The 27054-nt window shown below is 42.1% G+C and overlaps 1 protein-coding gene across 8 annotated transcripts in view; it reads right to left on the minus strand.

Moving 5' to 3' along the window:
* Positions 1 to 1915: 1915 nt before the first annotated feature.
* The window catches only part of LOC144522634 (uncharacterized), a 133833-nt gene continuing 108694 nt past the window's right edge, over positions 1916 to 27054 (minus strand). For 6 of the 8 annotated variants that reach the window (XR_013502418.1, XR_013502419.1, XR_013502417.1 and 3 more), the window contains 2 exons: positions 8505 to 8569; positions 1916 to 3063 (listed from right to left, as the gene is read on the minus strand). Coding sequence is in view for 1 of the 8 variants with exons in the window: in XM_078257868.1 (XP_078113994.1) it covers positions 8511 to 8569 (59 nt within the window). In the remaining 7 variants the exon portion in view is untranslated. Of the gene's footprint in view, positions 3064 to 8504; positions 8570 to 14643; positions 14722 to 27054 lie in introns of all 8 variants that reach the window. The other 2 variants (XR_013502422.1, XR_013502416.1) reach the window with 2 other exon arrangements.

The raw sequence follows: 27054 nt of genomic DNA on the forward strand, positions 1-27054 counted from the left end.
ACAAATTAAGATTTTTGCACACAAAACACATGTAGTTTATAAAAGATGATGTTTTATTATAAATGAACTTACCCAACAATATATAGGCCTACAAGTACAGCTGAAATGCCAATTAAACACATGGTTGAATGAGGATTTTTCTGCATTGAGTACTTTTACTTGTAATACTTTGTAAACATTGTTAATGGAGCACTTTTTCTCCAGTGTGGTATTACTACTTTTTCTTAAGTAAAGGATCTGAATACTTCTTTCACCACTGCTCACATCCCACAATGCCCTGCACTGCTACCAATGAGAACTCAGCCTTTTCCCAGCAGTTTCCACAACGACAGCTATTTTTCCCATGCTCTCCTTTCAGAGAACCTATTTGGGGCATTGAGGCTATCAAACCAGCTGAGAATGAGAAAATAACTCTTTGAGAAGTCAAGAAACAAAAAAAAACAAAAAACAATTCAATGGGCACAAATCACTTCTCGATTTAACCACGCTATTGTTTCGAATCCTACTCATGTCTTTGTATCAGTCTTTAAAAAACTCGTTTTTTTTAAAAAACAACTTTCTCCCAGCACAGCTCCCCCCCCTGTAACTACATACTGAAGCGTTACATGATGTTTCCTGTGCTTTCAGAAACAATGAGCTAATCGAAAGGCTGAGCGGCTGTATTTACAGCTCCTTTTGTGACCAATGTGTCGGGATGAATGGCTCGTCTGGCCCTGAGGCAAACTTACAACCTGCCATTCAGGCTAACGGCCGTGTCAACGAGAGAGGCAAATCACCTTTGCTCCCAGTATTTTACAACACAAGGCTCCGATAGTAACGCAGCTCTGGGGCAGGGGCAACGCAGCCCCCCGACAGAGAGCTGAAGAGAAAAACTGTCAAAGACGCAGTGTCAAGTGTCTTCTGATGGGACACTCAAGTGTCCCCCATTGTACTGTAAAAAAGGTTGTGATGTACAGTGAAGCTCGGGGAGCTGAACAGAAACAAGGGAGGCAAGGGAATGTATATTCTATAAGAGCTCTTTGATTGTATAACAAGAGGTTCTCACAACGAGACTAAAAGGCTGTGACACCACAAGACAGCTTACTGGGCCGCTTATCAGAGGACTACTATTTATACCAGGGGGACGTTGTCCCCCTGTCCCCTGAGGGAGAGAGATGGAGGAAGTCATCGATTCTTCCCACCATAATCTCTGGGAAGGACAGACCTTGCCTTTTCCCTTTTGGGTGACGAGGGTTATTATGAGGGTTATTATTCTAAAATTTTGAAAAGGCCCACACAAGGGCTATTTCTGTGTCTCAGTGATGGCGAGACATAAGAGAGTTAGAGTCGGATCTTCTGTAGCACCAACAAACAGGCGTTGTTGCAGCCTCCCCTTCAACGGACTGTTTCCTGATCTCCGGGGCTCATTTTAAATCTTTCATAAACGCTGTCGATCTGTCTAAACACAATTTGTCGATGCCGTCCTCGCGAGAAAAGAAACGGCATTTCTTCGTATGCCGATGATGTACGAGTTACTGTATGAAAGTTGTCTCAGAAGCAAAGGCGGAAGTAGCATGGTGTTGTCATAATACTGTAAAACCGCAAGAGACCACTGTTCACATCTATTCCTATTAACAGACGTTGGTTTCTTTTAACCATGACGATGAATATTCTGTATACCCGAAAATGAAAATCCGAAAATGCTCATACAGGTTATTTTTGTATGGCAGTGAGGAACCCCTGTGGTTTGCTCCTATAAGTCATTTTGGAACAAACTTACAAACAAACATATTTGGTATTTTTGTTTGGAGGACTTCTACTTCTACTTTTGGCCCTCTACATCTGTAAAAACAATCAAACACATCTACACCATCAGTGACCTACAGTATAATACACTATATCAAAGCTCAGAAAAAACAGTCCCACACAACTCATGTAACTCTTTCCATCCCTGGAATATTTTATTTTCTTATCAAACATTTGTATTGGCAGAAATATGTGTCACTAGAAACTGAACTTCAATCATTTAGAGGCTGTTTGAATTTGAATTGCTCAACTTGAATAAATGCATTGGAAAACTGAAAAAAGTAAATAGTATAAATTTTTTTTTAAATTTAATTTGTTGGTTTGGAAGCAGAATTGCAATAAACCTGAAACTGAATGTAGAATTATGAAATGAAATTCAGTTGCTCTGAAACTGTATTTGATTCTCACTGAAAAGACAACTCTCCATACTTTTTATACATTCAATTCTCACAATTCAAATTTCAATTTCAGTTTACGAAGACACACATCTGGTCGTTGAGGAAGAGCAAGCGAGTGCACATTCTCAGAACTCCAGTCCGTGTAGCCAAAGATGCTCTACAACGAGCCTGCGTTGTTAAGAGAGACAGCGCTGGGTGGGAGAGAGAACAAAGTTTGAATCACTTCAGTAACTTAAGGTTAGTTGTGCAACTCCAGTAGCCAAGTAGACAAGACTATTTCATTCACTTTAAAAATCGGGTTAAGTGATTATTTTTTACTGTTTCCTTAATAAATTAGTCATGACAAAAGATGTTTCCATGAATCCTCTACGGTAGCGGTTATAACGTTACCTAGCTTGTTTGATAGCTTGCTGAATAGTTAGTTAACGTTAGCTTGCTTGCTAATTCCACCCAACATGCTTTTACTGGTTACAGAAAATGCTAGTTAGTTAGCATGCTGTCTAGGGGGCTCAGTTCTCAGTTCAGCATAATCTGTATTAGAGAAAAGAATCACTTCATCCGATGTTTAAAGTGAATAAAATGGCTTGCCAGCCTTCTTACTGGAGTTCCACAACTAACGTTACACATATCCTGTACAAGTACAATTTTGGCTGTATTATTTGTGTCCCCTTAAAAAATTGCTCTTGAGAAATTTCATGTTTATTGTTTCCCACCCCCAACTGTTAGATGAAATTTACGCCCATGACCTCGCGGTGCCTGTGCTTCACTCCCCGCTGCCGGAGACTAACGTTACTTCGCCAGGAGAAGTTACGCACTTTAGCAACTTGAATTCAGCAGGCAGCAAACCCCAGCGCCGACGGGCATGCGATCCGTACGGGCACTGTAGGAAACAAAGGTTGAAAGGTTTAATATCCTGTAAACAATTGGATTTGGTTAGCAAAATATTTCTTAAATTGTCGACTTCCTATTTTTTATAGCATTTGAAAACGGATTGGCAGCCTTTTTTTAAATCCTGAGACATACTAATAGTGAAGATTAATTGGGTGGCAGTAGCTCAGTCCGTAGGGCATTGGTTTGGGTTTGGAAACCCAAGGGTCCCTGGTTCAAGTACCTGTACGGACCGAAGTACAGAGTGTGGACTGATTGCTGGAGAGGTGCCAGTTCACGCTCTTGAGCAAGGCACTGAACCCCCCCCCCAACCGCTCAGGGCGCCTGTAGCCATCACTAGCAGCCCCCTCACTCTGACATCTCTCCATTTGGGCATGCAAGGATCTGAGCATGATGCAAAATACATCGCGGCGCCATTTTTGGCTCCAGCACCCTAGCGCCGGGGACACTATGGTGAGCATAAACCTAGCTTAATAGGTAGGTCGCTTAACCAAATGCTAAATGGTGGCAATGTCTGGCGGTGTTGGATTTATAATCCTCGCTCGTCCTCGACTCTGGCTGCTTAAAGTAGAGATCGTGAGTTTATTGCGTATGGGTAGATCTTTAAATAGCAGCCCCGCCCATAGGAGAAACACTGACTGCATATTACTTTATCAGAGTGTGCTTCTTTGCTCATTTGTATGTGTTGTTTTACTAACCAGTTTCTTATTTATTGTACAACCAGTGTTGTCCACTTTATTTCTAATGGTTTTATGTGCAACTCTCTCCATATACCCTCTTGAGAGGTCATTAAAAGTCTACAAATTCTAAATATTTAGATATCTGAAAATGATCAATGTTATGTGACAGCACTAGCTACAACCTTTGATGAAAACATGCTGATGTGATGATTTTGCACCACAGTTGAATAGTTATATACATCTCATCCATGAAGTAATTTAAGGATTTAAATGTGGTAGATACAAGACAAGTTTTGTCCCAATCGGCCTGACAATTTAGTTTGACTATACCATAATATATTTAGTGCATTTTGAATTGTTTGGGCGAATGTTAAATCAGTCAGTGAAATGCTTGCTTGTCAAGATAGAGGAGGAGACAGAGGAACAGAAAGAGAACAGACAGACCAATATAAGCAAAGACAGAAGATGGGACTCATAGATTTGGATGCCAGAGCAGCTGTCAGAGCCGGTCCTGATGGCACAGACGGTGGCCTGGAGGACACACTGCACAGTGGTTGTCACAGGATGAGGATGAGAGGAAGACAGGCAGCATCTGTGTGTGTGTGTGTGTGTGTGTGTGTGTGTGTGTGTGTGTGTGTTTGTGTGTGCGTTTGGGTGTGTTGGTGTGTGCACATAAGTATCAATGCATGTGTGCGTTGTGTGTAACACTCTTCCTCTGGCAGGCCCAACCACTAGGCCTGCCTCTGTGTGTGTGTGTGTGTGTGTGTGTGTGTGTGTGTGTGTGTGTGTGTGTAGATCTGGAGCAGTTAGAACAGCAGTGAAGCAGATGTTTCCTCTGTTTGGCTAGAGAACATGAACATGAAGAAAAACAATCCAACCCAGAAGACAGGATCTCATTGATCATACCTACAGTAAGCTGGAGTCACAACTGCGACCAATAAATAAGGAAGGTAACACTAAAGAAGTCACCACAAGGTTTATTTCCATTTAGATAGATATTACATATCTTAACAGTCACCTGAGTTTAAATAGTTGTCCAAACTGACGCAACTCAGCAATGACGGATGGTAATATTCTATCGGTATAATGCACTTCAGCTGGCAATTACTATTTTTAGTAATCAGGCTTTAAAAAGAGAGAAGTAATCTGATTGTAGAATGCACTCATTCTTACAGTTCATCTGCACAAATCCCCTTGTGTTAACACCTACGGATGACAACACCGTGTTTGTGGATGAATATGTGTGTGAGAGCGATTGAATGAGTGGAAGTTGTTGCAAAGAGGTCCAATGAGCTCCACCTCTGTCCTAATAGTCCCGGTTCTGGTAAGCTGTGAGCAGAGCAGCTGCACAGCGCTAATCCTAACAGGCAAACATTGTGAACACAAGTGTTGTGCTGCTGCTGCTGCTGCTGCTGCTGCCGGACAGCCAACCACATGTCAAAAGTGTTGAGTCACCCTCAGTGCCTGAATTGGACCAAAAAGGTGCCAGTTCCCTAATTCAGCAGTTGCATGATTTGATCATCACATGCGTCTTGGATAAATTTATATTTATACGCATATTTTGGTAATATATCACTTCAAATGTATTTTTGTATGCACTTCATTACATACAATCAGGGCTTGATAGGAACTTGAACATTAAATTAATGTTAATGTTGGCTGTGGTGTAATACAATTTACTTGAAGAATTTACAAGCTATTTAAAGGTAAATTACCACCCAAATCAACACTACATAAAATGGCTCTAACACTCCAGTGATGAAATATTCGGCTGTGATATGGTTATGCACAAAGCTCCTTTTGTATGAAAAAATACATTAAAAGAGTATAGTGTAAGTGGTGCTGGGGTGTAGAAGATGAATTGAAAGTGGTTTGCAGCAAGCGCTCGCGGGTCGCTCAGGTCTTTTTAATGGATCTCACTGCAGTTCTAGGCAAGACCGGCCCTACGAAGCAGCGCGATTGCTTAAGGTTAGGCATTAACCTAGAGTAGTTAAGGGTTAGGGTTAGGATAGCTGATCGGTCAGGGGTTAGGACCTGAACAAATTGGATTCTGTCACCTCGCGCGAGCATGGACGCCTGGCCAATCGTAGCGCGTGAATGCTATTAATGGGCGGGTCTTGCCTAGAACTCCAGTGAGTTCCACAATAACTCGTCAGCAGCTGGCACACGGGCCCAGTGACGAGGAGCAAAAAAAGTTGTTTTCCTCCAGCGAGCACTCTCCACTTCTTATAATAACTTTTACTTTTTGCATCGGCTGCACCGGCCATATGCGCGCCACGGCTTGCTGGTCTGGTGTGCAGGGTTTGGTGAATTCTGGGGACGGACGGGCCACCGTGCTCCGGCCGTTGGCTGTGCACTGGATGACAGCTGTGCTCCTGTGTCGGACGGTGAAAGAGTTGCTCAGTAGCTCACGCCAGCGACTAGGGTTACAATAATATGTTTATCCAAAACAATTCTCCATGTCAACAAGGACATTTTCAGCGCAGTTTTCTCAGCGTTAAGCTAGCTATGTGTTTACACAGAGACGCAGTTATGCAGGTGTTTGGGGTGCATACCTACTCACCGCAGGAAGTGGCGGTACGCAATACAAAGTAAGGGTACTCATTAGGGCTGGGACGATATGCTTTTGTCCCAATTCGATTCTTTCACGATACATGGGTGCCGATTCGATTTTTATCGCGATTTTACATTATTGTGATTCCAAAAGTATTGCGATTCAATATTGTTGAGTTTGTGAATTTTCTGCTTTCGCTCTGTTTTGCTGGAAATGGATATGATGTAGGCTACATGCAGTCGCTGTCGGCAGTACCGTATAAACAGAAAATATTTAGGTCAATCACTGGTAAAATAAACAAAATGTATCGATTCTAGGGAAAAGTATAGATTTTTAAAAATCGGCGCGAAAAAAATCATGATACATGCACTCATGTGGACACAAATCAGAAATGCCGGTAGTTAGTACCGGTAAGTACCGGCCCATTATCTCCACTGGTCACCCTCAGAGCAGCCACTTGACCCAAAATGCTCCATCACACTGGACTACACTGTATTGACTGCGGCCAATTAGCATTGAGAAAGTGTTTTCGGTGAGGTACAGTGTGAAAGGAGTGATGACAATTACGTTTTTTGTAATTAAGGTGCAACTTTATGAAAGGTGAGCTGGTCTCTTAATGACCAATCAGCCCAATCCTTTTGTGTCTGTGAATACATAACCAGCCAATCCAAAGTGTATGCAAAGCATATAGTGCCATCAGGACTAAAATACCACTGGCAGGGGTGCCAGAGCATTTGCTGTATTGGCCTGATAATAACATTTAAAAAGATATAGTTTTCCCTGAAGATTACATACGAAAATCCTGTGGTAATGTTTGAAGGAAGAGACATCATTGCACATCCGTCTCTCCTTCTGACTCTCTAATTGTCCTTTTCCCTTTCTGATTTTTATATGCTTTTTCTTCCTCATACCCCGCGCTTGCGTTGTGACGTCGGTGTGTTTTGGACTTAAACTGCTATCTCTGCCTCTTTAAATGCTTCTCACACTCTCTGATGATCACTGTGAGGAGAACCGCAGCCCTTGTGTCTTGTGACGGCATCTCCACCTGCTGCTTCCATGACAGATGATGATGCATTGTTACTGGTTTGCACTGTTTATTGCTTATTCTCTTTGACGTGGTAAAATTGAACTATGTAGCTTGTCGTGTTTGCTAAAGTAGTATATTTCTTTAAGGCGCTGTTGTGGAGAACTATGGTACATCTGTACACTCGGTGCTTCTTAAGCCCAAACGCTAATGTAGCTTTTGACAGCAAAAGAAAATTAGATTAGCAATTAAAAAAAAAAAAGCTAATCAGTCATTGTGTGCAAAACGATAGTAGCTGAGAAACCACCTAAAGCTAACATTTACAGTAATCCATACATGTGGGGTTTCAATGGCAGAAAAAGACACAGTAGTAGTATCATATCATTGTGATACTGAAAAAGACACAGTCAATAATAGATTCTCCGCTGACCTTTTACCTCACTCGAAGCTACTTTTATTTCCCATTATCACAGATTTATACACCTGCAGCAAGTCTGAGAACAGACAACGGAGTAAACCATGTCTGGGTAAACTAGACTAAAATGGCATTAGTCAAGTAACTAATCAAACATGTCATTGTGAAACAAATGTCAACAACAGCACAACTGTAGGTAGGCTAATCCTAGCTACATTAAGTTTCATTTCTAAAGTAAGATCAGTGTAAAGTGTAATGAGCAAAAATTTCCACTGCTCCCTCATTACGTTTTTACCATGACAGAAGAAGACCATAAGCAGGCAGAAGAAAGCTTTTCAGGCTCCTGTGCGAGACAGACAAGCCAGCGAGACTGGTTTCAATCAAAACAAAACTACAAGCCCAGCAGTGCTATGATCTATTGTTAACAAAGATGGCATCTGGGGATAGCAGGGGTATTCACTAACACAACCTATATATCTTCTGGAGGCATTCTCCAAAACATCTAATTGATTCTTTCCTCTGCAATGTGTCATCTGTATCTCTGTTACAGAACAGTGTAATGTTTTCAGGACATATACATTTTTCTTACACACAGCCGAAGGGCCAGTTGACATTCAAAATATGATCATTCAGCCTAGTTTGGCTTGAGATCCAGCGAGTTCAAACACTGAAACAGGGAGAACAGGCGAGTAGTCGCTCACATGAATCAGCGGCTGATGTGAGCCCAGCGTCAAAAAAAAGAAAAAGTTGTTCATCTTACCTGAGATCACCTCCTGAGGCTACTCCTGAGCATGTTCCACTGATAGGATCCCATTGAACCCATTCCTAGAAGACACAATATGCAGTCAAGCATGATGACAGTCAGAGTACTGACGATAAATTATTTCAGATAATGGCATTTTAAAGACCACACATTTGCTGGGCGACAGGCTGTGGCTCAGTTCCTGTTACTGAGAGTCAGATAAAATGAGCCCGGACATATTCTGATTAGTGTGAAAAGAAATATTTGATGTGTCATACCTTCCAGTGTCCTGTCAAAGAGTGTGTCTTTACACTTTAAGTGGATGTGACATTTCCAGCACGGGGCTGTACGAAAACAAGTTGTTTTTTTGAAATCCCTGAATGAAATCACAATACTGAAAAAGTGCGCCTCATCATGTGAAACTAAATCTCATAATATTGGTTCCATGTAATGTGAGAACAGAAGCTAGGTTAATACCTTACTCTGCACGTTTTTTTTTCCTCTTCTCATATGCACGCGAGGCCTTATCACTCATCACAATGACTTGGATGAGGAGAGCGGATTATTCCACAAAGGAGCCAATTGACTTAATGCTAAGTCTCCTTCCTATCAGGTGTAATCTCCTGCTTTCCCCCATAGAGATCATCTTATGAGAGCGATGCAGCGAAGCCTAAGGGCCTTTCACCACGGCGGGTCAGAGAGCTAGCTTCACTTCCGAAAGGTAATGCCCCACCCCTCTCTGCTGAGTTCCTGCGGAGCTTCATTTAACAGTAAGACAAGGGTCAATTCACCAAGAGGGAACACAAAGGAGTGGGAGACGAGTGAAGCAGTGATGGAGCACGGGAGGCGGGGAAGATGTAGCCCGAAAGCCAGTGAGATGTGAAGTTGTCAAAACACATATTTCCTTTCTTTTTTTTTTTTTCCAACAGAGTGAATACAGTGGCAATACAAAGCAGCTGAAAAGCAACACGGTTTGAATTAGATCCCTCGATCTTTAGAAGTCAGGAAATGGGATCAGATGAATGATGAGCAAGACATACAGGACTTAAGATCCTGTATTGTCTGAGGTGGCTTTTTAAAACGTCTTCCATTATCCAGCCTTGTCTTTGAAACCTGAGCTCCTGGCAGAGCACATCAGTTACCCGCTTCCTGATAAACAAATGTAAGACAACCACACCAGGAAGTTTAATTTCAGTAGAACCTGACTCAACTGTATGCTTTTTGCTGTAACTCTATCCAAACCAGTCAGACGCATCTGAGAATATGTATTACAGTTGATGAACGGCAAATAATGTTACTTCCCCCTTTCTCTTTTAAAACTCTGTCACCGTTTTTGCGTATTGTCCTCGCTCTTTATCTCTTTAGCTCCATGCATGAGTGTGCTGACAGTGTACTGTACGACCAGCTTTAAGGTCTGTGTCGTGTCCTGAGATGACAGCAGCTGCTGCTGCTGGGCCTCAATGAGAGCTGCCCAGTGCTTCGGGAGAAGGGGGAATCCCCCACTAGGAACAATGCTACACTCGATGCTGGAATGTAACTAAGTACATGTACTCGTATACTGTGCTTAAGTAGAGATTTGAGGTATTTGTACTTTTCTCCAGCATGTTAATTGGCACACAGTGAACGCGAACAACTACATACATGTTAACCAGGATATACTATGCTCTTTTGTTTTGTAGAACATATGAAGAACAGAAGAAACAGCTAAAAGTAAAACATCTAAACAATAAGTAAATGGAAAAAAGATATATATATATATATATATATATATATATATATATATAACATAACAAGTACATTCCTTGTCTCCAATCCTAATCTGACAGCTTTAGTTACTAGTTTACTCTACAAATTAAGATTTTTGCACACAAAACACAAGTAGTTTATAAAATACGATGTTTTATTATAAATGAAACTACCAAACAATGTATAGGCCTAAATGATTAGCCAATTAAACGCTTAGTTGATTGACAGAACTGATAAAAAAAACGCGGTCTCTGTAGACAGCCCAGGCTCCACAAACGGCAACAAAGACAAACTGCGCCAACCTGCACCACCAAACATAACAAACAGTCTTCCAGCCAATAACCGACAAGAAGGAGTTGGTTGAGCCATCACTGCAGCAGCGCTAGCACGTAGGCTACTTCCACAATGCGCGCTCATGACTGTTTTCAGGAAGCACGGAAGGGAGGGGGAGGGGACGGGATGAGGGAGGGGCGGGCTAGCCTACGTTTTGTTTGACAATACTTCGAACGTCAACAAGAACTGACGTCACCCAACATCGCTTAGAGCACCTTTGAGTAACATTTGCAATGCAATTTCAGGTTTTTCCAAAAGAGTATTTTTTACAATGTGATATTAGTACTTTCACTTAAGTAACGGATCTGAATACTTCTTCCACCATTGGCCACACTCATTAGTGCTTCAAACAGCCTTTGCTTGGCATCTTCAGTTCTGCAGTAGAAGATAAACAGCTGCATTTTTTAAGGGTATTAGAACGTTGCTCTGTTGTGTGAACGTCCGTTTGTGTGCGCGTGTGTTACGCAATGTTTACAGTTCATCCAGGTGGATGACAACAAAGAGACAAGGGCGCAGGTAGAATCCCAGAGCTATTCTGGCTCCCTAATCTCTCCATTCTGACACACACTTTGATTTGCGAGTCGGTCAAAAGCCTGCGCAAACAGCCCACCGTGTCACCACCCAAGCAAAGAGTGCGAGTAACTTTCAGTCGACTCTTTGGTCTCCTCTGCGTTTGTTCAAGGAGGTTCACCAATCTTTTCAACCCCAGGTTAACTGACAAAGAAATCAGTTGATTGGCGGACCACAGTGTCCTCCCCATTCCCCTTTTGTGAAGCACTTTATTTGAGGCCTGTCTTGTTTGTCCCTCGCTAGCATGACCGGGCAGATGTTCCTTCACGCAGGTCAGCACACACACCGATTTATAAATCCAAAACACACAGTCCCACAATGTTGACAGAGATGTTTCAGATCATCACTGATAGAGGCAAGATAAAGGAGAAATAATAGATAACCGAGAAGAAAAGAGAGGAGAGAGAACAGGAGAAAGGAGACTGAGGGAAAAGAGCTGCAAGCACTTAATAGGACAAAGCCACAAATTCCTGTCCTGTTTTAGCAGGATACTATCATTTGTTCTGAGAGAGAAAAGAGGCAGAGATGTATTTGTTCTTTTTTTGACTTCACACTTAAACTAGGAAACTGTTGGCTCCAATAAAGCATTAAGTTGTGTGTTAGGAACTGATAAAAAAGAAGAAACAAGTTATATCTATTTCAGCACAACTTTTTGACACGCCCCCCACCCAAAACCGGTGAACCCTGCAGTAAAATGAGAAAACACACTGCAAATACAGCTGCCAGGAACCCTGGCACGATCTTAAATGTAAGCAGTCTTTTTTTTTTTTCACTTGTTTTTTGTTTAAGCCAGACAAAACACAGGTGATTTAACAGAGACAGATGTGACAAAACAAACAATGAGACAAACATTAAATTACAAGGATTTCCCTCAGAGAGCAAGGGCATGGGTAGGAGTTGTATATGAGAGAGATAAGGGGGGGGGGGGGTTACACATTTGAGGTACTTTTCTTTTCTTTTCATGCTACTTTATACTTCACTACATTTCAGAGAGAAATATAGTACTTTGTACACTTTACAGTGTGATATTAGTATTTTTAGTAAAAGGATCTGAATACTTCTTTTACCACTGTCCAGTATGACTGCATCACTGCTGATGGCACACCAACCGTCTGGCCATTTAGGCTCTGTTTTACCCTCACTCGTGAACAAGACCCTGAGATACTTAAAGGGATACTTCACCGATTTAGCATTAAGCTTTGTATCAGTAGTAATGACCGTGCTTCCCTCCCTCATGTTCCCCTGAGACGAGACTTCTCAGTATTGTGTGTCTGGAAAAAAGCCTCTGATGACGCAAAAATCGTCATTTAGCGTCATCGGAGGCATTTTTGCCCAGAGTCTATGAACTACAGCCAGCTAGTTCCGCATGTTTTCAACCCGCCCATGGGGGGGGGGTAACTGTCACTGGCTGATGCTAGCTGAGCGGAGCCGAGTGTCAGCCATCTTGAAGCTTCGCAAAACAGGCTCTGTCTTTTCAGCAGACAACTTTTACAACAATTATGTGCATTCAAACTACCGCACACGTGTACCACCGGGATACATTGGTACAGATCAGAGAATATGGACCCTTTATTACAGACGGAATACTCGACACACCACGCAAGCTTCGCCTGCTACGGAGACCAGCACCTCAGCCTGCGGTGTTGCTCGATGCCGCTAGCCGGGTAAGGGGGCATCCAAAGCGGTGTGCGGAAAAGCGGGACGAGGGCAGGAGTTCCACCTAGGTGGAAAGCTAACGCTAGCCGGCCACCTGTGCCATCCACAAACTGGACTACATACAACTTCAACGAAACTCCCAACATGAGTTCAGAGACTGCTGTGTTTTTGTTTTTGTGGAAACATGGCTGAACAACAGTGTACCGGACTATCCAGCTACCAGGCCTGCTAGCCTTCCGAGGAGATAGAGATGCTGCTGTGTTTAAAACACATGGATAAAACTCGTGGAGGTGGGCTTTGTTAACACGGACTGGTGCAGAAATGGGGTGCTTGTATCCAACTAACTGCTAACTGCTCGTGGAGTTTGTGACTGTTAAATGCCGACCATTCTAGCTCCATTCCACGCAAATTCATGCCTGTGTTTATACTCTGTGTTTACACCAAGCGCTAATGCAATGCGTTAGCTGAACTTTACCGAGCCTATAATGTGTGTGCACTAAATGTAGCCTGTTTCGAACGTCGTTTTTATATAATGTTATATATTTTAAATGTGTAACACCACTTGAGCCACGGTGAAACGTCTCGTGTATGTGGTTGAAATGACTCTTTGTAAAGTATGCCTTCTTCTTTAAATGCACGTTTTGCGTATATAAGGACATACCTCATTTTCAGTGTTTTTGTGGAACTTTTGCTCGACACAATGACAAAAAGACATCTTTAGCTTAAAATGGACCAAGGTTATGCTCTTTATACTGATGATGGCTGATGAGGAAGTCACTCTGGAAATAGTTGTACTATTGAGCTCTGCATACTAACACGAATGGAAGGTGAGCGGTCGGTGGAGGCCTACTGGTACACAAAGCAACTACTCTCACATGAAGACAGGGAAGGAGCGAAGGAGTAATGAAAAAGTGATGGAGTAAAAGTACATGGACTTCACAGTGATAATAGTAATAAATCAGATCTGCTGTGACCCCACACAGTCTCCTGCAGTCTCTGGGTGTCCCCACCCCAATCCCTCACATGTCCCACTTAAGATGTGAAACCTGTGCTGACAGCTCAACCTGCTAACCTTTGTGACCCGTCTGTCCCCCCCCCCACAGTGGGACGCTGCTGGAGAGAGGAAGTGACACGGCTGCAGAGGTGAAAGGTCGACTCAGACGATGCATTTCAAATGCGAGGGAACAAGATGGATGGCGACAGCTGCAGTGGAAGCAGCATGTTTTTACTAGTCAAAGAATCTCAAATAGGTTTTTCAAGTACAACAAATGTTACTATGGTTGAGTCTCTCCCTGAGGCTGGGGGACATGGGGGCAGCTAGAAGAAGCAAAGAGTGTCTTGATCTTGTGAATCTTCTGACTTGGACGTGTCTTAGGTTTGGCTTCTGGTCTCACCTTCTGAAGTCTCAACTGAAACCATTTTTCTGTTGTTGTTTAAAGCCTGCTTCGTCAGTTCGCCCCAGGCTGTCATGGTTTTGGCAACAGGTGAGTAACGGGAGTAAACAAAACGGTAGAGGACGCCAAGCCAAAGTCTCACACTTAACACGAAAGTCTCGTTCTGCCATTGTTTCGTCTTCTTTGTTAATGTAGAATGTCTTTTACAGGGAACAAGCTTTTGGACATGCCCCATGCTCAATAAACACCTACTGCATGCTACATTTTATAGAGTGAAACTTCAAATGCCTCAAATGGGCTTTCAAGTAATTCATTCCACTCAAGTCAAACTGTTTTCTAATTAGGAGGTGCAACAAATCCAAAATCCATACACTGGATACCGAACTAGACTTGGGTTTATTACATTTATGTTCAATAATGCACAGCCTTGAAAAGCAAGAACAAATTAATTCTGTTACCTGTGTCTTAGTCTTGCATTGACAGACATATCTCAACAGCGCTGCGGAGTAAGGTCTGGCCCCTCCACACAAACACTCCTGGATAGGAGAAAAAACGGTCAGGGCTTGTTTGTATTTCTTTAAACCGATCACAATCGTCTTGGGCGGCGCTAAGTTCTGGACACAGCGACGGCGGCTCTGCAAAATGGTCTCTGGAAGGAACTTGTTTTGGTGGAACATTTGCACCCTGCAAAAGAAACGTGGGCTATTTAAATTAGCTGGAGACATGGTTAAATGTTATTTGCTCTTACCAGTGGATCGTGTGTGTCGTCCATTGCAAATCCCCACCAATCCCAGTTAGATAGTAAATGCCGTAAACATATTCTTTGTAAATCTTTACAATCAGTCACTGAAAGAACTAAGCAGGCCTGCCTTGTTGCAACATCCACATTTTCTTTTAAACTTGCTATTTTTAGCGTGTAACGTTAGCTTGCATGCTCGGAGGTTCCGGTTGCTGTTCCTCGAAGCGAACGGATTTTGGAATGTAAACACAAAGAAAACGGAAAGTGAGGGACATCCATTAACTTCATCACTTAAGCCCCATGCTGTCTGCACGGATAGTGGCATAGACATGAGCTGACGCGGAATCATGACGGCAAACCGATATTCTCCCAAACTGTAGGGGCCAGTGTATTGAAAACTCCACTCCACTCCACTTTCTCCCGCCACCCACGTCCATGCAGCTAGAAAATGTCGGATTCGCATGGACAGACAAAAACCCACCGCACGGGACCCCCCGCCAATGGCCGTGTCTGAGGGTGTGACGTCACTTTGGCCGTGCGTCAAGCATAAATCAGGCTTTAGGATGACTGCGATACGGTATCCCAATATTTTCCTGAAGCAGTTCTAGACGTTCTAACTTCATAAAGAAATCAGTCAGTTATGAAAAACTGCATTTCATTTAAAGTTTGATTATCAATGGTTACGTTTAGTCACCTAAGAGCAGTTGAAGGTTTGGGAAGGAAGACTGTCATGGTTACATAAAAATTCAGCATTGACAAGAAGCATGAGATGAGATGGTATGTGAACGCAACCCAATGTCAAAGTCAAGCTCAACCACGTCCCCTGACCTCCACACTCCACTCCACTGAGAGTCTGAGTTTTATGATGAGTCTACACAGGAGGCGTTTTATCTGTGTTTTTCGTGTCTGACGGACCAGATATGCTTCCATTTTAAACAATCCAGCTGTATACCTTGGCTGTGTAACGGTATGCGCTTCAATTGCACTATATGTGTGTGTAAATGATTAAAGCTTACTTGATGCTTTAAGCCTATTTCATTCAGTTTTCTGTGCTACAGCTGTCATTTTTCAGTGATTGTGTGCTGGGCTCTTAACGCTGCCAAAACGCGGTTGATCTACCTTAATACTGTACCTGAACTCATCTTGTGTAGACGCAGATGGAACGCTGAAGCTGCTGCTTTGCCAACGTGCAGCCTTCGCTATGCAGGCTGTGTACAGTAGACATTGCTGCTGAGCTGCAGATAATATCATTATTTTATGATCACTGTTCTGTCTTTATTAAGTGTTGTTCCCATGAACGTATACTCAGCTACTACAGACAGCTAAACACTCCTAACCAAGATCCAAGGAACATACTGATGTGTAGATGTTGGCACTTGATTAGGTTTAAGTGTAAAACTGTGAACAAAGAACAAGGATATAAAAATATATACAAATATATTTAAAAATGTTGCATCACTGTGCAATATCACACAAAGCTTAGCTTAAGAGCTATATGACATTTTGCACCACCACATGAATTGAGGACTAATAAGCCATGTTATGGGCTCAGTATAAAGGTAACTGTAAATACAAAGCAATAGCCATTTGCTATATGTCAGTATGTACTAAATAACAAAGAATAAAGTCAACCATGCTAGCTAACTTAGACAAGGCATGACTAGCTTAACACAATGTAAATTACAGATGATGCCATGTATATCTCTGAAGGAGAGGATGGCATTATATTGTAGCCAGCTGTAACATGTGGCAGTCTCAGGCCAGATCTGGAGAGGAAGTGAAGCACTTCCTGTTTCCGGGGTTAAAGGGACAGTTCACAGAACAACTGCCAGGGTTGACAAAAGCAATGCAGAACAGATCTGGCTCCATAACAATCATGATGATGATGAGAAGATGCCAAAAAGTACAGCCAAAAAGCATCTGTTACCACAGCTACATGAGCTGCAAATCTATAGTTATGCTAGTAAAACACGAACATTTTTGGTGAAACAACGCTAAAATAGATGATTAATGTTGCTGCTGAAGAACAAACATTGGGTTACACTTTACTTGAAGGTATCTACATAAGAGTGACATGACACTGTCATGAACATGTCATAAACATTATAAACAAGTCATAAACGTTTATGACATTATGCCTCTTTTAATAAGTGTCATTTGGTTTTTGTCATGACAAGTTAGGGTTAGGGTTAGGGTTAATGTGTGACTGTGTCATGACAGTGTCATGTCACCCTTATGTAGATACCTTCAAGTAAAGTGTTACCCAAACTTTACACTTCAGAATCATTTCCTCTGAACATTGAAACTATGATGCCATGAGCCACGGCTGAGCTGTAACACAGCTGGAATGTGAAACAGCCTGGATGCTGTGTAAATTCAGTGTTACACTGCTACTGCATCGGAAATAAATACTTATGTTGCATAACATCGCTGTCGGTGAAAACCTTGCATGTCCAAAACCGTTGTTTTTCAGGAAAATAATTTTTTTTATTTTTTATTGAGCTATATACCTCAGACAAAATTGCCTCGTCACTGTTTAAATATTTGCAAAACCCACAGACAGACGTAAAGGGGGGCTATAGCATTGATTTATGATAAAGATTTAAATTACGAAATATGTTGAAGAAGTAGGTTTCTAAACAAACAGTAGGACACAGGGTTGTGATGTGAAACAGTCACAACAATGGCGGACCTTGGTATATATCGTGTCCGGTGGACATTTCTGTTGTTGGTCACCCAGAACGATGTCCATTGTAGTCTTGCTTTAGTCTTGCATTGCCATAGCATATCTATTCTGGGATAGGGTAAAACGCTCTGGCTTGTTAGCATTTCTTTAAACTAGGGCTGTCAGCATTAACGTGTTAATCGCGATGCGGTTAAGGGCCGAGCATAACGCGTTCATTTTTTTTTTTTATTGCATTAATTGCATGCCGCCATTTATTAATTTATTTTACACTTCACTCGGCTTCTCCTAACAGCGCCCCTTAGCTGTTCTAAAATCACTAGAATCTAGCTAGAATACTACTTTGACCCTTTGCCGCACCTTTACTTATCATCAAGCTGCCATACTTCCTCGTAACACATTCTGCTGCTGCAGGCTGCAGGCATGATGGAGAAAGACAGCAGCAATTCTGAATGGCGCTTTTTATTTTTCAAAACTCCCGGACGGGTCGAAAGCCATATGCACATTGTGTAAAGCCGAATTAAAATATCACCGAAGCACGTCAAGCTTGAGCTACCACCTATGAGCTAAGCGTAGTACAGTTAACGTGACTCAGGTTGATGCTAGCACGCTCAGGCAAAGCACTATTTTGGAGAGTGCTACTCGCCGACCTGTGGACGAAACGAAATCCAAAAAAATGACTACAGCTCTTGAAAAACGGGTGGCAACTAACTGCAGACCTGTCAGCATCGTAGAAGACTCGGGTCTTAAAGACGTACTACGGTTGGCATGATCTGAATTGTGCAATAATGACAGATTCACACATTTTTCTTTTGTTTACAGTAAATAACTAATAAACAATAATATACAAATCTTAAAGTCAAGTTCATAAAACAACTTTCTTTGCATTCATTTGATTCCCAATTAAGATCCACTGGTAAGAATTGCTTTCCATCGTTAATATGTACTTAAAAACAGTTCTGAAATGCAAAATAATAGAATTTTAATCATGTGATAAAACGTGATTAATCGCGATTAACTATAGACATTCAGCGATTAATTGCGATTAAGAAAAAATTCATTGTTTGACAGCGCTACTTTAAACCAACCACAACCGTCGTGGACGGCGCTAAGCCCTGAGTGCTGTGACGGTGCCCTTGCAAAATAAATTGCGGAGATAGCGGAAGAGGAGGGACATCTGGAGCGTATCTCACATACCGGATGTCCGGCTTTATCAAAACTATTTACATCAGCTGAGCCCGAAATTCATTTTGGCTTTTTTATTTAAGAAAGATCATAGCATTAGTGACATGGCATCACTTGACTAGAAATGGAATTAGATCAAATTATTAGTCTGCTAAATTCTAAAGAAATTATAGCAGATGTGTGGGTAATGACATCTGAAGAATGCTCGGAAACTACATTTTTCAGTCTCAAAATATCATTTAAACCATGGCATGCCTCGTGTTCCTCTCTCTCTCTCTCTCTCTCTCTCTCTCTCTCTCTCTCTCTCTCTCTCTCTCTCTCTCTCTCTCTCTCTCTCTCTCTCTCTCTCTCTCTCTCTCTCTCTCTCTCTCTCTCTCTCTCTCTCTCTCTCTCTCTCTCTCTCTCTCTCTCTCTCTCTCTCTCTCTCTCTCTAACACACTGAATAACCAGAAGCTGAGTCTGGAGGCCACATTCTTGCCCTCTCCACACTCAACTGCCAACACAGCACGTGGCTTTGTGCTGTCCTTGCCGATGGCTCCTTTAAGGAGTTCTTAATGGGTCACACGCACAATACACTTTGTTTTACCGAGCAGTGAACGGTGGTGTCACCAGTGTTCAGGTGGAGGAGAGGGAGAGTTCGGACATGCAGGCCTAACGAACACACTCATACTCAGCTCCTCCATGTATTAAGGTCTGCCTGTCCCCATCCTGCAGTCTGACCACTCACAGTCACTCAGAGGAAAAGACGCACAATGTGACGGTAGACTTTAAGAGGTGAACATCTCCGAAATCAAATAAAAAGAGGCATTGTAGACTGATAGATAGATACACATACTGTAGATACATAAATGCATACAAGCATTCAAGCAAACATACACAGATAATACAGACACACACACACACACACACACACACACACACACACACACACACACACACACACACACACACACACACACACACACACACATCATCATCACATTCAGACAAACTTGCAAGTACAGACATATATACACACAGGCACACATATACACATGTATCCACATACACACATACTCTCTCTCTCTCTCTCTCTCTCTCTCTCTCTCTCTCTCTCTCTCTCTCTCTCTCTCACACACACACACACACACACACACACACACACACGGATATGTCCAACAGTGGTGAACAGCTGCATGGGTCGGTCTGGAGCGAGACCAGCCACCTCTTGGCCACAAAGGGCTGCTTGTGCCCCTGGCTTGCTAGGAACATAAAACACAAGAGATAAGACCAGACACTGTTTGCCAGAACCAGCGGACCTCCCCAAACAGGAACTGCAAGTGCAAGTGTTTGACACACACACACACACACACACACACACACACACACACACACACACACACACACACACACACACACACACACACACACACACTTGCAGGAAAGCACATGCATTCGAATTACACACACATCTAGTACATGTTTGAATGTGTGTGCGTAGAACGTTGTTAAATAACATGCAAAGAGGTCAAATTTGTTAAAGGCCACCTCTGCTGAACTACTTGCCCCACATTTCCCACCCCATCTGACCACTTAACAGCTCAACAGGAAGTCCACCTACGCTTAACTACACAAGTGAACTGAGGCTCTATTTGCTGCTAGGAATCAGCTGCTAGACGCCCGTTTACTTGCGTAGCCATGCTTGAAATATTTTGGATAGCTGATAAAGTTCTTAAGAGATTAGTGGTTTCATTTAAGTTTCATTATCAACAAACACAAGATTTGGACAAGATTGCAACCAAACAAGAACTGACGGACATTTAAAAAAAAAATTTTTTTGTTTAAGTGCAAAACTATGTTGTTTAAAAGATGTTGTAAAGCGAGACTATGCAACTTTTTTTAAATATATAATACATTCTTTCATAAGCTAAAAATGCATAATTGCTCAATTCCATACACCAGGGGCCATTCTAGGATCAGACCTTTAGGGGGGCTCAGCCCCTAATTCAAATGTGACATGGATATAGTGCATGCAAACCCCCCCCCATGGCTAAATCAGTAATTTCATTATCTGATCATCTCTGAGCTAGCTACTGAACAACAACGCCAGCTACCGTTTTTTGACACTATTAACACTATGATGGAACTAAACCTGACACTTTATAAGTCACAGTAGTAATGACCAATTTGACACAACGTTCTAACATTCAGCAAATTTAGTTGTTTACGTTTCAATTGTGGTTCTAATCTGCGCCATGAAATGACTAACTTCTACTCTGGGGACTACCAACGTTAAACTTCACAACCGCACTCTGACAGATCAGATAGAGACTCAGCCAAAGACGGGAGTCTGGCACAACCACCTCTGATTGGCCAAAACTACATTTCTGTTAACCCTTTCCTTGACTGGGTTACAGGTGCATAGCATCGGCGACAGCGACACAGGATATTCAACCTGTTTTTTATTATTAGAATTTTTAGGGGGGCTGAGATGGAATTAGCAGAAGAAATAAATAAAAGGGTCTAAAATCACCAATGCCATACACTTAGGGATTTGTCGCTATAACCTTATATGGTCTGGTATAACCAGTAGCTTTTGGTGGCTTATGTTAGCAAACATTATAATACAATAATGTGTTGACCTTTGTTTTAGCATATATTTGCATATGTGTCATAACTGCACTTACGGCTGCTGTTCAGCTTAAGTTACAAAGGCTCTTTTTCAAGGTTCTGTAAAATGCAGTGACAATTTCCAAATTCCAACACATGTTTCATATAAGTAGCTGGTAGAGGTGATATTTCAGAGGAAGACAAGTCCTGCTCTGAGATGTTCTGTGAAAAGACTCAGATCTATTGTGTTCTGAATAAGGGCTAATGCGAGGCCAAAGAAACCTGCTTCAACAATGAAGCTGTGCTCCATTCTACTCTATGTGGCTCTATTTCTGCTGAGTCATGATTTGTCCAGTCACCACTTGCAGGCCCACACAGACACAGGGCCATACACACCATGACACAGTAGAGTCTGTGTGGCTTGGATCAAGGTCCACTCGCAAAGGGGAGGAGGGAACCCCCCCTCCTAAACGTGACTGATGTCTTTGTCCTTATCGCTGCCCTTCTTCCTCTCTCTCTCTCTGTCTGTCTATCCATCACCAGCCCCGTTGCTCTCTCTCTTCTACCTCCCCATCTCTGTCCATCTGTCGCTATCACCACTCCCCTTTTATTGCTCGCATATCTGTTCTCGTCTTATGCAAAGCTTGTTTCATTTTAAATCGTGCACAATTAGTGTCAATTCATAATCTCGTGGGAGATCCTGCTAAGTGCACGAACACCCTTGATGACCTTTTGGCGTTTTAAATATTTGTGTCCGCTGCATCAACAGGGTGTGCATCTTTGTAAAGCCAGATGTGTGACAAATATATCATAAGATGGGGAGATATGGAGGCCAGGCACATACATTTTCCTGCATCACCCAGCCGTTTATTTGTAATAATTGTCACTTCATTCATCAGCTCTCCAAGCTGAGCAGTGGGCCATGCAGCTGAAGCTCATTCATAACCTTCACCGGCCACCACACACACATACATATTTATATGCTTCATAGACAATCTGCACAATGCCAAAGAGAGGAGTCAAATGTGCACGTCTGTCACAGAAAAAACAGCACGCTCATACACACTCTTGGGTGAAATGTTAGCTTGCATGGTTTGGAGTGAGGCTTGGGGGATTTTACAGAACTGCAGTATGTATACAGAAGATGGAAGCTTAAACATCTGTGTACGCAAATAAGAGTGAAAGGGCACTATGGTGTCTGAAACACCTGGGACTTGGTCCCTTTTGTGAACACACTCAGCGTTTAATCCACAGAATCAAAAAAAGGAGCTCACTGATATAAAAGGCAGGAAGATATGGATGGACACATGTATACACATACAGTCACGCATACATATACATATGACTGTTTTGTTCTGAAAATACAATCTGAGGCAAGTTTCTCACAATGTTTTCTTATCCAACAGGTCATTTAATCTTTGGTTAGTTCAAGTTCAAAAGATGTTAGACGTTAGGAGTTGTGAGCCTGGATTCTAAATGATTCAGCCATGGGACATGCAGAATATTCAAAAGAGACATCCATCCATATAGGGTTACTTTCACACCAGTAAAAATCTATTGCATTGAGTGAGTGAGGCTGAGAGTGTCACAATGATGAATGACCAGAGGCTTGTTCATACAGTAGTTCTACTTTCAAATTTCACCCATTCATGATCGTGAAGGGAAGTTTGGACGAAGCTAACTTAAAAAAGGGGAAGTTCAGATAGATGAAACAACATGGCCACAATCAGCTGATGATACAGGGGCTGGTTTAAGTACAGTATAATGTTACGTTCGACTACTGCAACACAAACATACAGAATAGCAACAGCATGGACTTATTTATATAAAGATAGGCAGTGTTTGCTTGGTACCCACTTCCTCTTAGATAGTTGTGTTCTTGCACCAGTTCTCAATACCAGTAATGTAAGAAGTATTCAGATCCTTTACTTAAGTGGAAGTACTAATACCACACTTTAAAAATACTCTGTTACAGTAAAAGTCCTGCATTGAAAATGTTACTTAGGTAAAAGTATGTTAGTATCATCAGGGAAATGTACTTAAAGTATTAAAGGACAATTCCGGCGCAAAACAAACCTAGGGGTTAATAACAGATGTGTACCCACTCGATTGCTCTCTGGGACATGTTTTCATGCTAATTGAATGTTTGTAGCTTGAAACAAGCTAGCGCGGAGTGCTGATTAGCTTACAACGGTAGCATTTGGGGCATAGGGAAAGTAAAAACAAATCGCTATTTATACCACTAAAAAGGCTCAAAATATCACCACACTTCAACGGTAGCATAATGAGGGTACCTAAATGTTAACCGAACGATATATGCTAAATGTAACGTCTCTTTCACATTAGCAAGTGACTGAACTATCTGGGTGAGTTTTGAGATGCCTGATGAAGTTCGACGTTGTTGATCCGGCATCATTCATCTTGGTGCCACCCACCTTGCATGTAGCTGTTAGCTTACTGCCACTGTTTACAAAGTTATTGAAAGCAAAACTAATGACAAAAGGCACAACTCCGGGAGGACTTGGTGTCGCCATCGTCAGTGCATTTTTGGATATGTGAGTGCGCGCGCATAAGGCATAATGCATGCGTTACCTTGAACATTATGGCAAAGGGCAGGGGACATGCAGCTCGTCATACGTTTCCCCAACGTATGTGCGCCAATAAAAGAAAATAGAAATACATGAATACATTTAGATTTAAAAAGCAATAATTGCATGAAAACAGGTTGTTGACGAGTCTCGAAGCTCGAGTCCGAGTTAAGTCTAGGGTTGGGCATCGAGAACCGATTCCTACTTGGAATTAAAAAATTACGATTCCAGTGGAATCATTTCTTTATTGGAATCGTTTGGAATCATTTGAAGGATTTGGTTTCAAATCTGATCATGGGTTCCAAATTGAACATGCGCAAGCTTTGGTTTTCGTCCCGGCCAGGCTCTTGTTGTGTTGCAGCCTTGGAGCACAGTAAGCGGCGCTTTAGTGTGGCTTTATTTTACGTTGTAAAAGCCCGGTAAAACTGCAACCCACCATTCAATCAAAATAAAACTTTCCTCTTATTTGTGAAATAAGCATGAGACCCGTTCCAACTCCACCCCTCAAAGAATCGGAATCGAGAATCGATGAGAACCGGAATCGAAAGGAAGAATCGCAATTGGAATCAGAATCGTTAAAATCCAAACGATGCCCAACCCTAGTCAAGTCTGAAGTCTTTTGGGTCGAGTCGCAAGTCAAGTCTGGAGTCAGCTGTTTGTGCGACTTAAGTGCAACTCGAGTCCGAGTCTCAGACTCGAGTCCCCATCTCTGGTGGACACGTACCATTAAGGTTCCTTTAAACCAAATCTGTTTGGTTCAGTTAAATCAAACTTCTTTAGTTTAGTTAGGACCTACACCACCTGAAAGGAGGGTCTCTGTCCGCTTCCATGCCAATTCAAGTTTGTTTGTGGCGTCAAAGCAAAGCAAACCAGGCATAGGTTTTTATGACAGTAGATATGTGATTTTAGTATGAATTCAAAAGCTAAACATCTAAACCCCTCAACCTGATGGTGAACTGCTAAGAAAGTGATCGTAAAAGCAATCTGTACTTTATGCAAATCATTTGGAACCGTGGTAAGGAGGGGGATTTTCCCAGATGGATCAGACAGTGAAAAGAGGTTAAAAAGGTGTGTAAACTTCTGTCCTACTCCATATGTTAAGCAAGACAGTCCACAGACTGTCCAATGAATGTACAGTCTGTATAACGTGGTGGGTATGGAACATGGACTGGACCAGAACTAAAAAGGCAACAATGTGTCTTTTTTTTTTTCTCTTTCTAGACCAAGTGAACCAAACTACAGGTGTAAAAAGCGACACATGATGTAAAACAGAATTCTCCCATTTCATATTATTTAATAAGGTTTACTCCACTTCTTAATGTAAAATTCTCTTAAACAAATGTTGATCTTCTAATTATTAGAAAATACCTCGCCAAAACCACATTTGTAATGTGCACAATTCCTTGTGTTTGAGTGGATTTTACTTTTACTCCTGTTGCTCTTTGCCACTATTGTTGCTGTCACGCCTGCTCAACGTTGGCCCCACCTACGGTAGTATGTATACCCTGAGAAAGCCAATATGACGCAAAACGGTAAAAGAGCATGTCAACACAAGGTCACAGACACAGACTGATGAGGTATGACATCTTTTTTTTTTTTCTTTTTTATCGGTATTTTAATGTCAGAAGGTTGCATACCGTAGCTTTAATGATTGATCGACTCACACCGTCATTGTGAAGAATCATTGCATGAAATAAATAAAGTTTTCCATTTGTGTTATTCCAATAGGGATCAACTCTCTGGCACAAAGCAGGAGCATTCTCCAAGTGTTTCACTGATTACAGCTAATTCCTACGTCACCTCCCCGTTCCTCAAAACATTCCACCGCTGCTTTCTATTTTGGATTGAGGTATTTGCCTGTTTTTCTCTTCATTTAGCCGCTTGAAAAAGGTCCTGTGATTGAGCTCCTTGTAAAGAACTCTGCTTCTCTCCCAGAGGGATCTAACTAAACTTTAACTTTTGTCAGGCAAAATAAGTCCAGATGACAAGAGGGGGACTGATTCCCATGTGATTGGTTGATAATTGCCATGTTTGGAATGATGGAAAGATTCTTCGAAATCGGTGTCGCCACTGTTCATGGGCAATTTACTGTACATGAAAGGGGAAAGCGGTATCACTGATTAACAGATGCCAATATGTTAGAAGACTAACTTTACCTTTGGTGAAACCTGAGCCAGAAGAAATACATCAACTAACTATCTAGCTCTCTCTAAACACACAGTAGTAGATTTAGCATTCCTGAGAAAATTGTGCAAGTAAAAGTATGTACACGTTAACACCCTTAACACCGATAAGACTATAAAGAAAATCCGTTTCATTGCTTTCAATGTAGTCACAGTTTGACTTGTGTTAACGGCTATTGCTCTGACTCACAGTCAAAAGGGTGGGCCAGCAGAGATAACTGTGAATATGCTGTGCAGCCTATTAAAATGTGTCAAACGGAGGTAAGCTGACATAATGACTGGTTGATAGCCTCCGATCGGCAGCAAACAGGATGTTTCTTTGGGTTTGCCAGAGAAGGATGTGAAACAAAAGGTGTAGCGTGAGGTGTGGCGAGCAGCAGGCTGCAGGTTTGGAACAGCTGAGAGCTCTGGCTTCGACTCAGCAACTTCTCCACTGCATCAGGAGCTGAGCCACTGGTTGCTATAGGACTACTACATACTTCTGACTAGAAACAGTGAGGATGACACTAGCAACTAGGGGTTAAGTGTCTTGCTCAGGGACACATTGGTAGATGTATCGCAGTGGGAATTGAACCCAGATCTCCCACACCCAAGGCATGTGTCATATCCACTATGCCATCACCATATATCTACCATACACTTTACACTCAGTTTACACTCAGTTTGTAGTTTACACTGTAAGTAACACCTAGCTAAAACCAATGCAGTCTAACACGTCAGTCCTGCAATAAATCCTACCTTCATGAAGGTTATAATGTTCAGTTTTTGTAAAAGAGGTGTTCAACCATCTAGATCACATGTGTCAAACTCAAGGCCTCAGGGCCAAATCCGGGCCCTCGCAGGTTTTGATCCGGCCCACATTTCAATTTAGGTTCATAATAAATTTAGGCCCACCTAGTTTT

The sequence above is a fragment of the Sander vitreus genome, chromosome 8 (genome assembly GCF_031162955.1).
Source record: "Sander vitreus isolate 19-12246 chromosome 8, sanVit1, whole genome shotgun sequence".
Classification (NCBI taxonomy): Eukaryota; Metazoa; Chordata; class Actinopteri; order Perciformes; family Percidae; genus Sander; species Sander vitreus.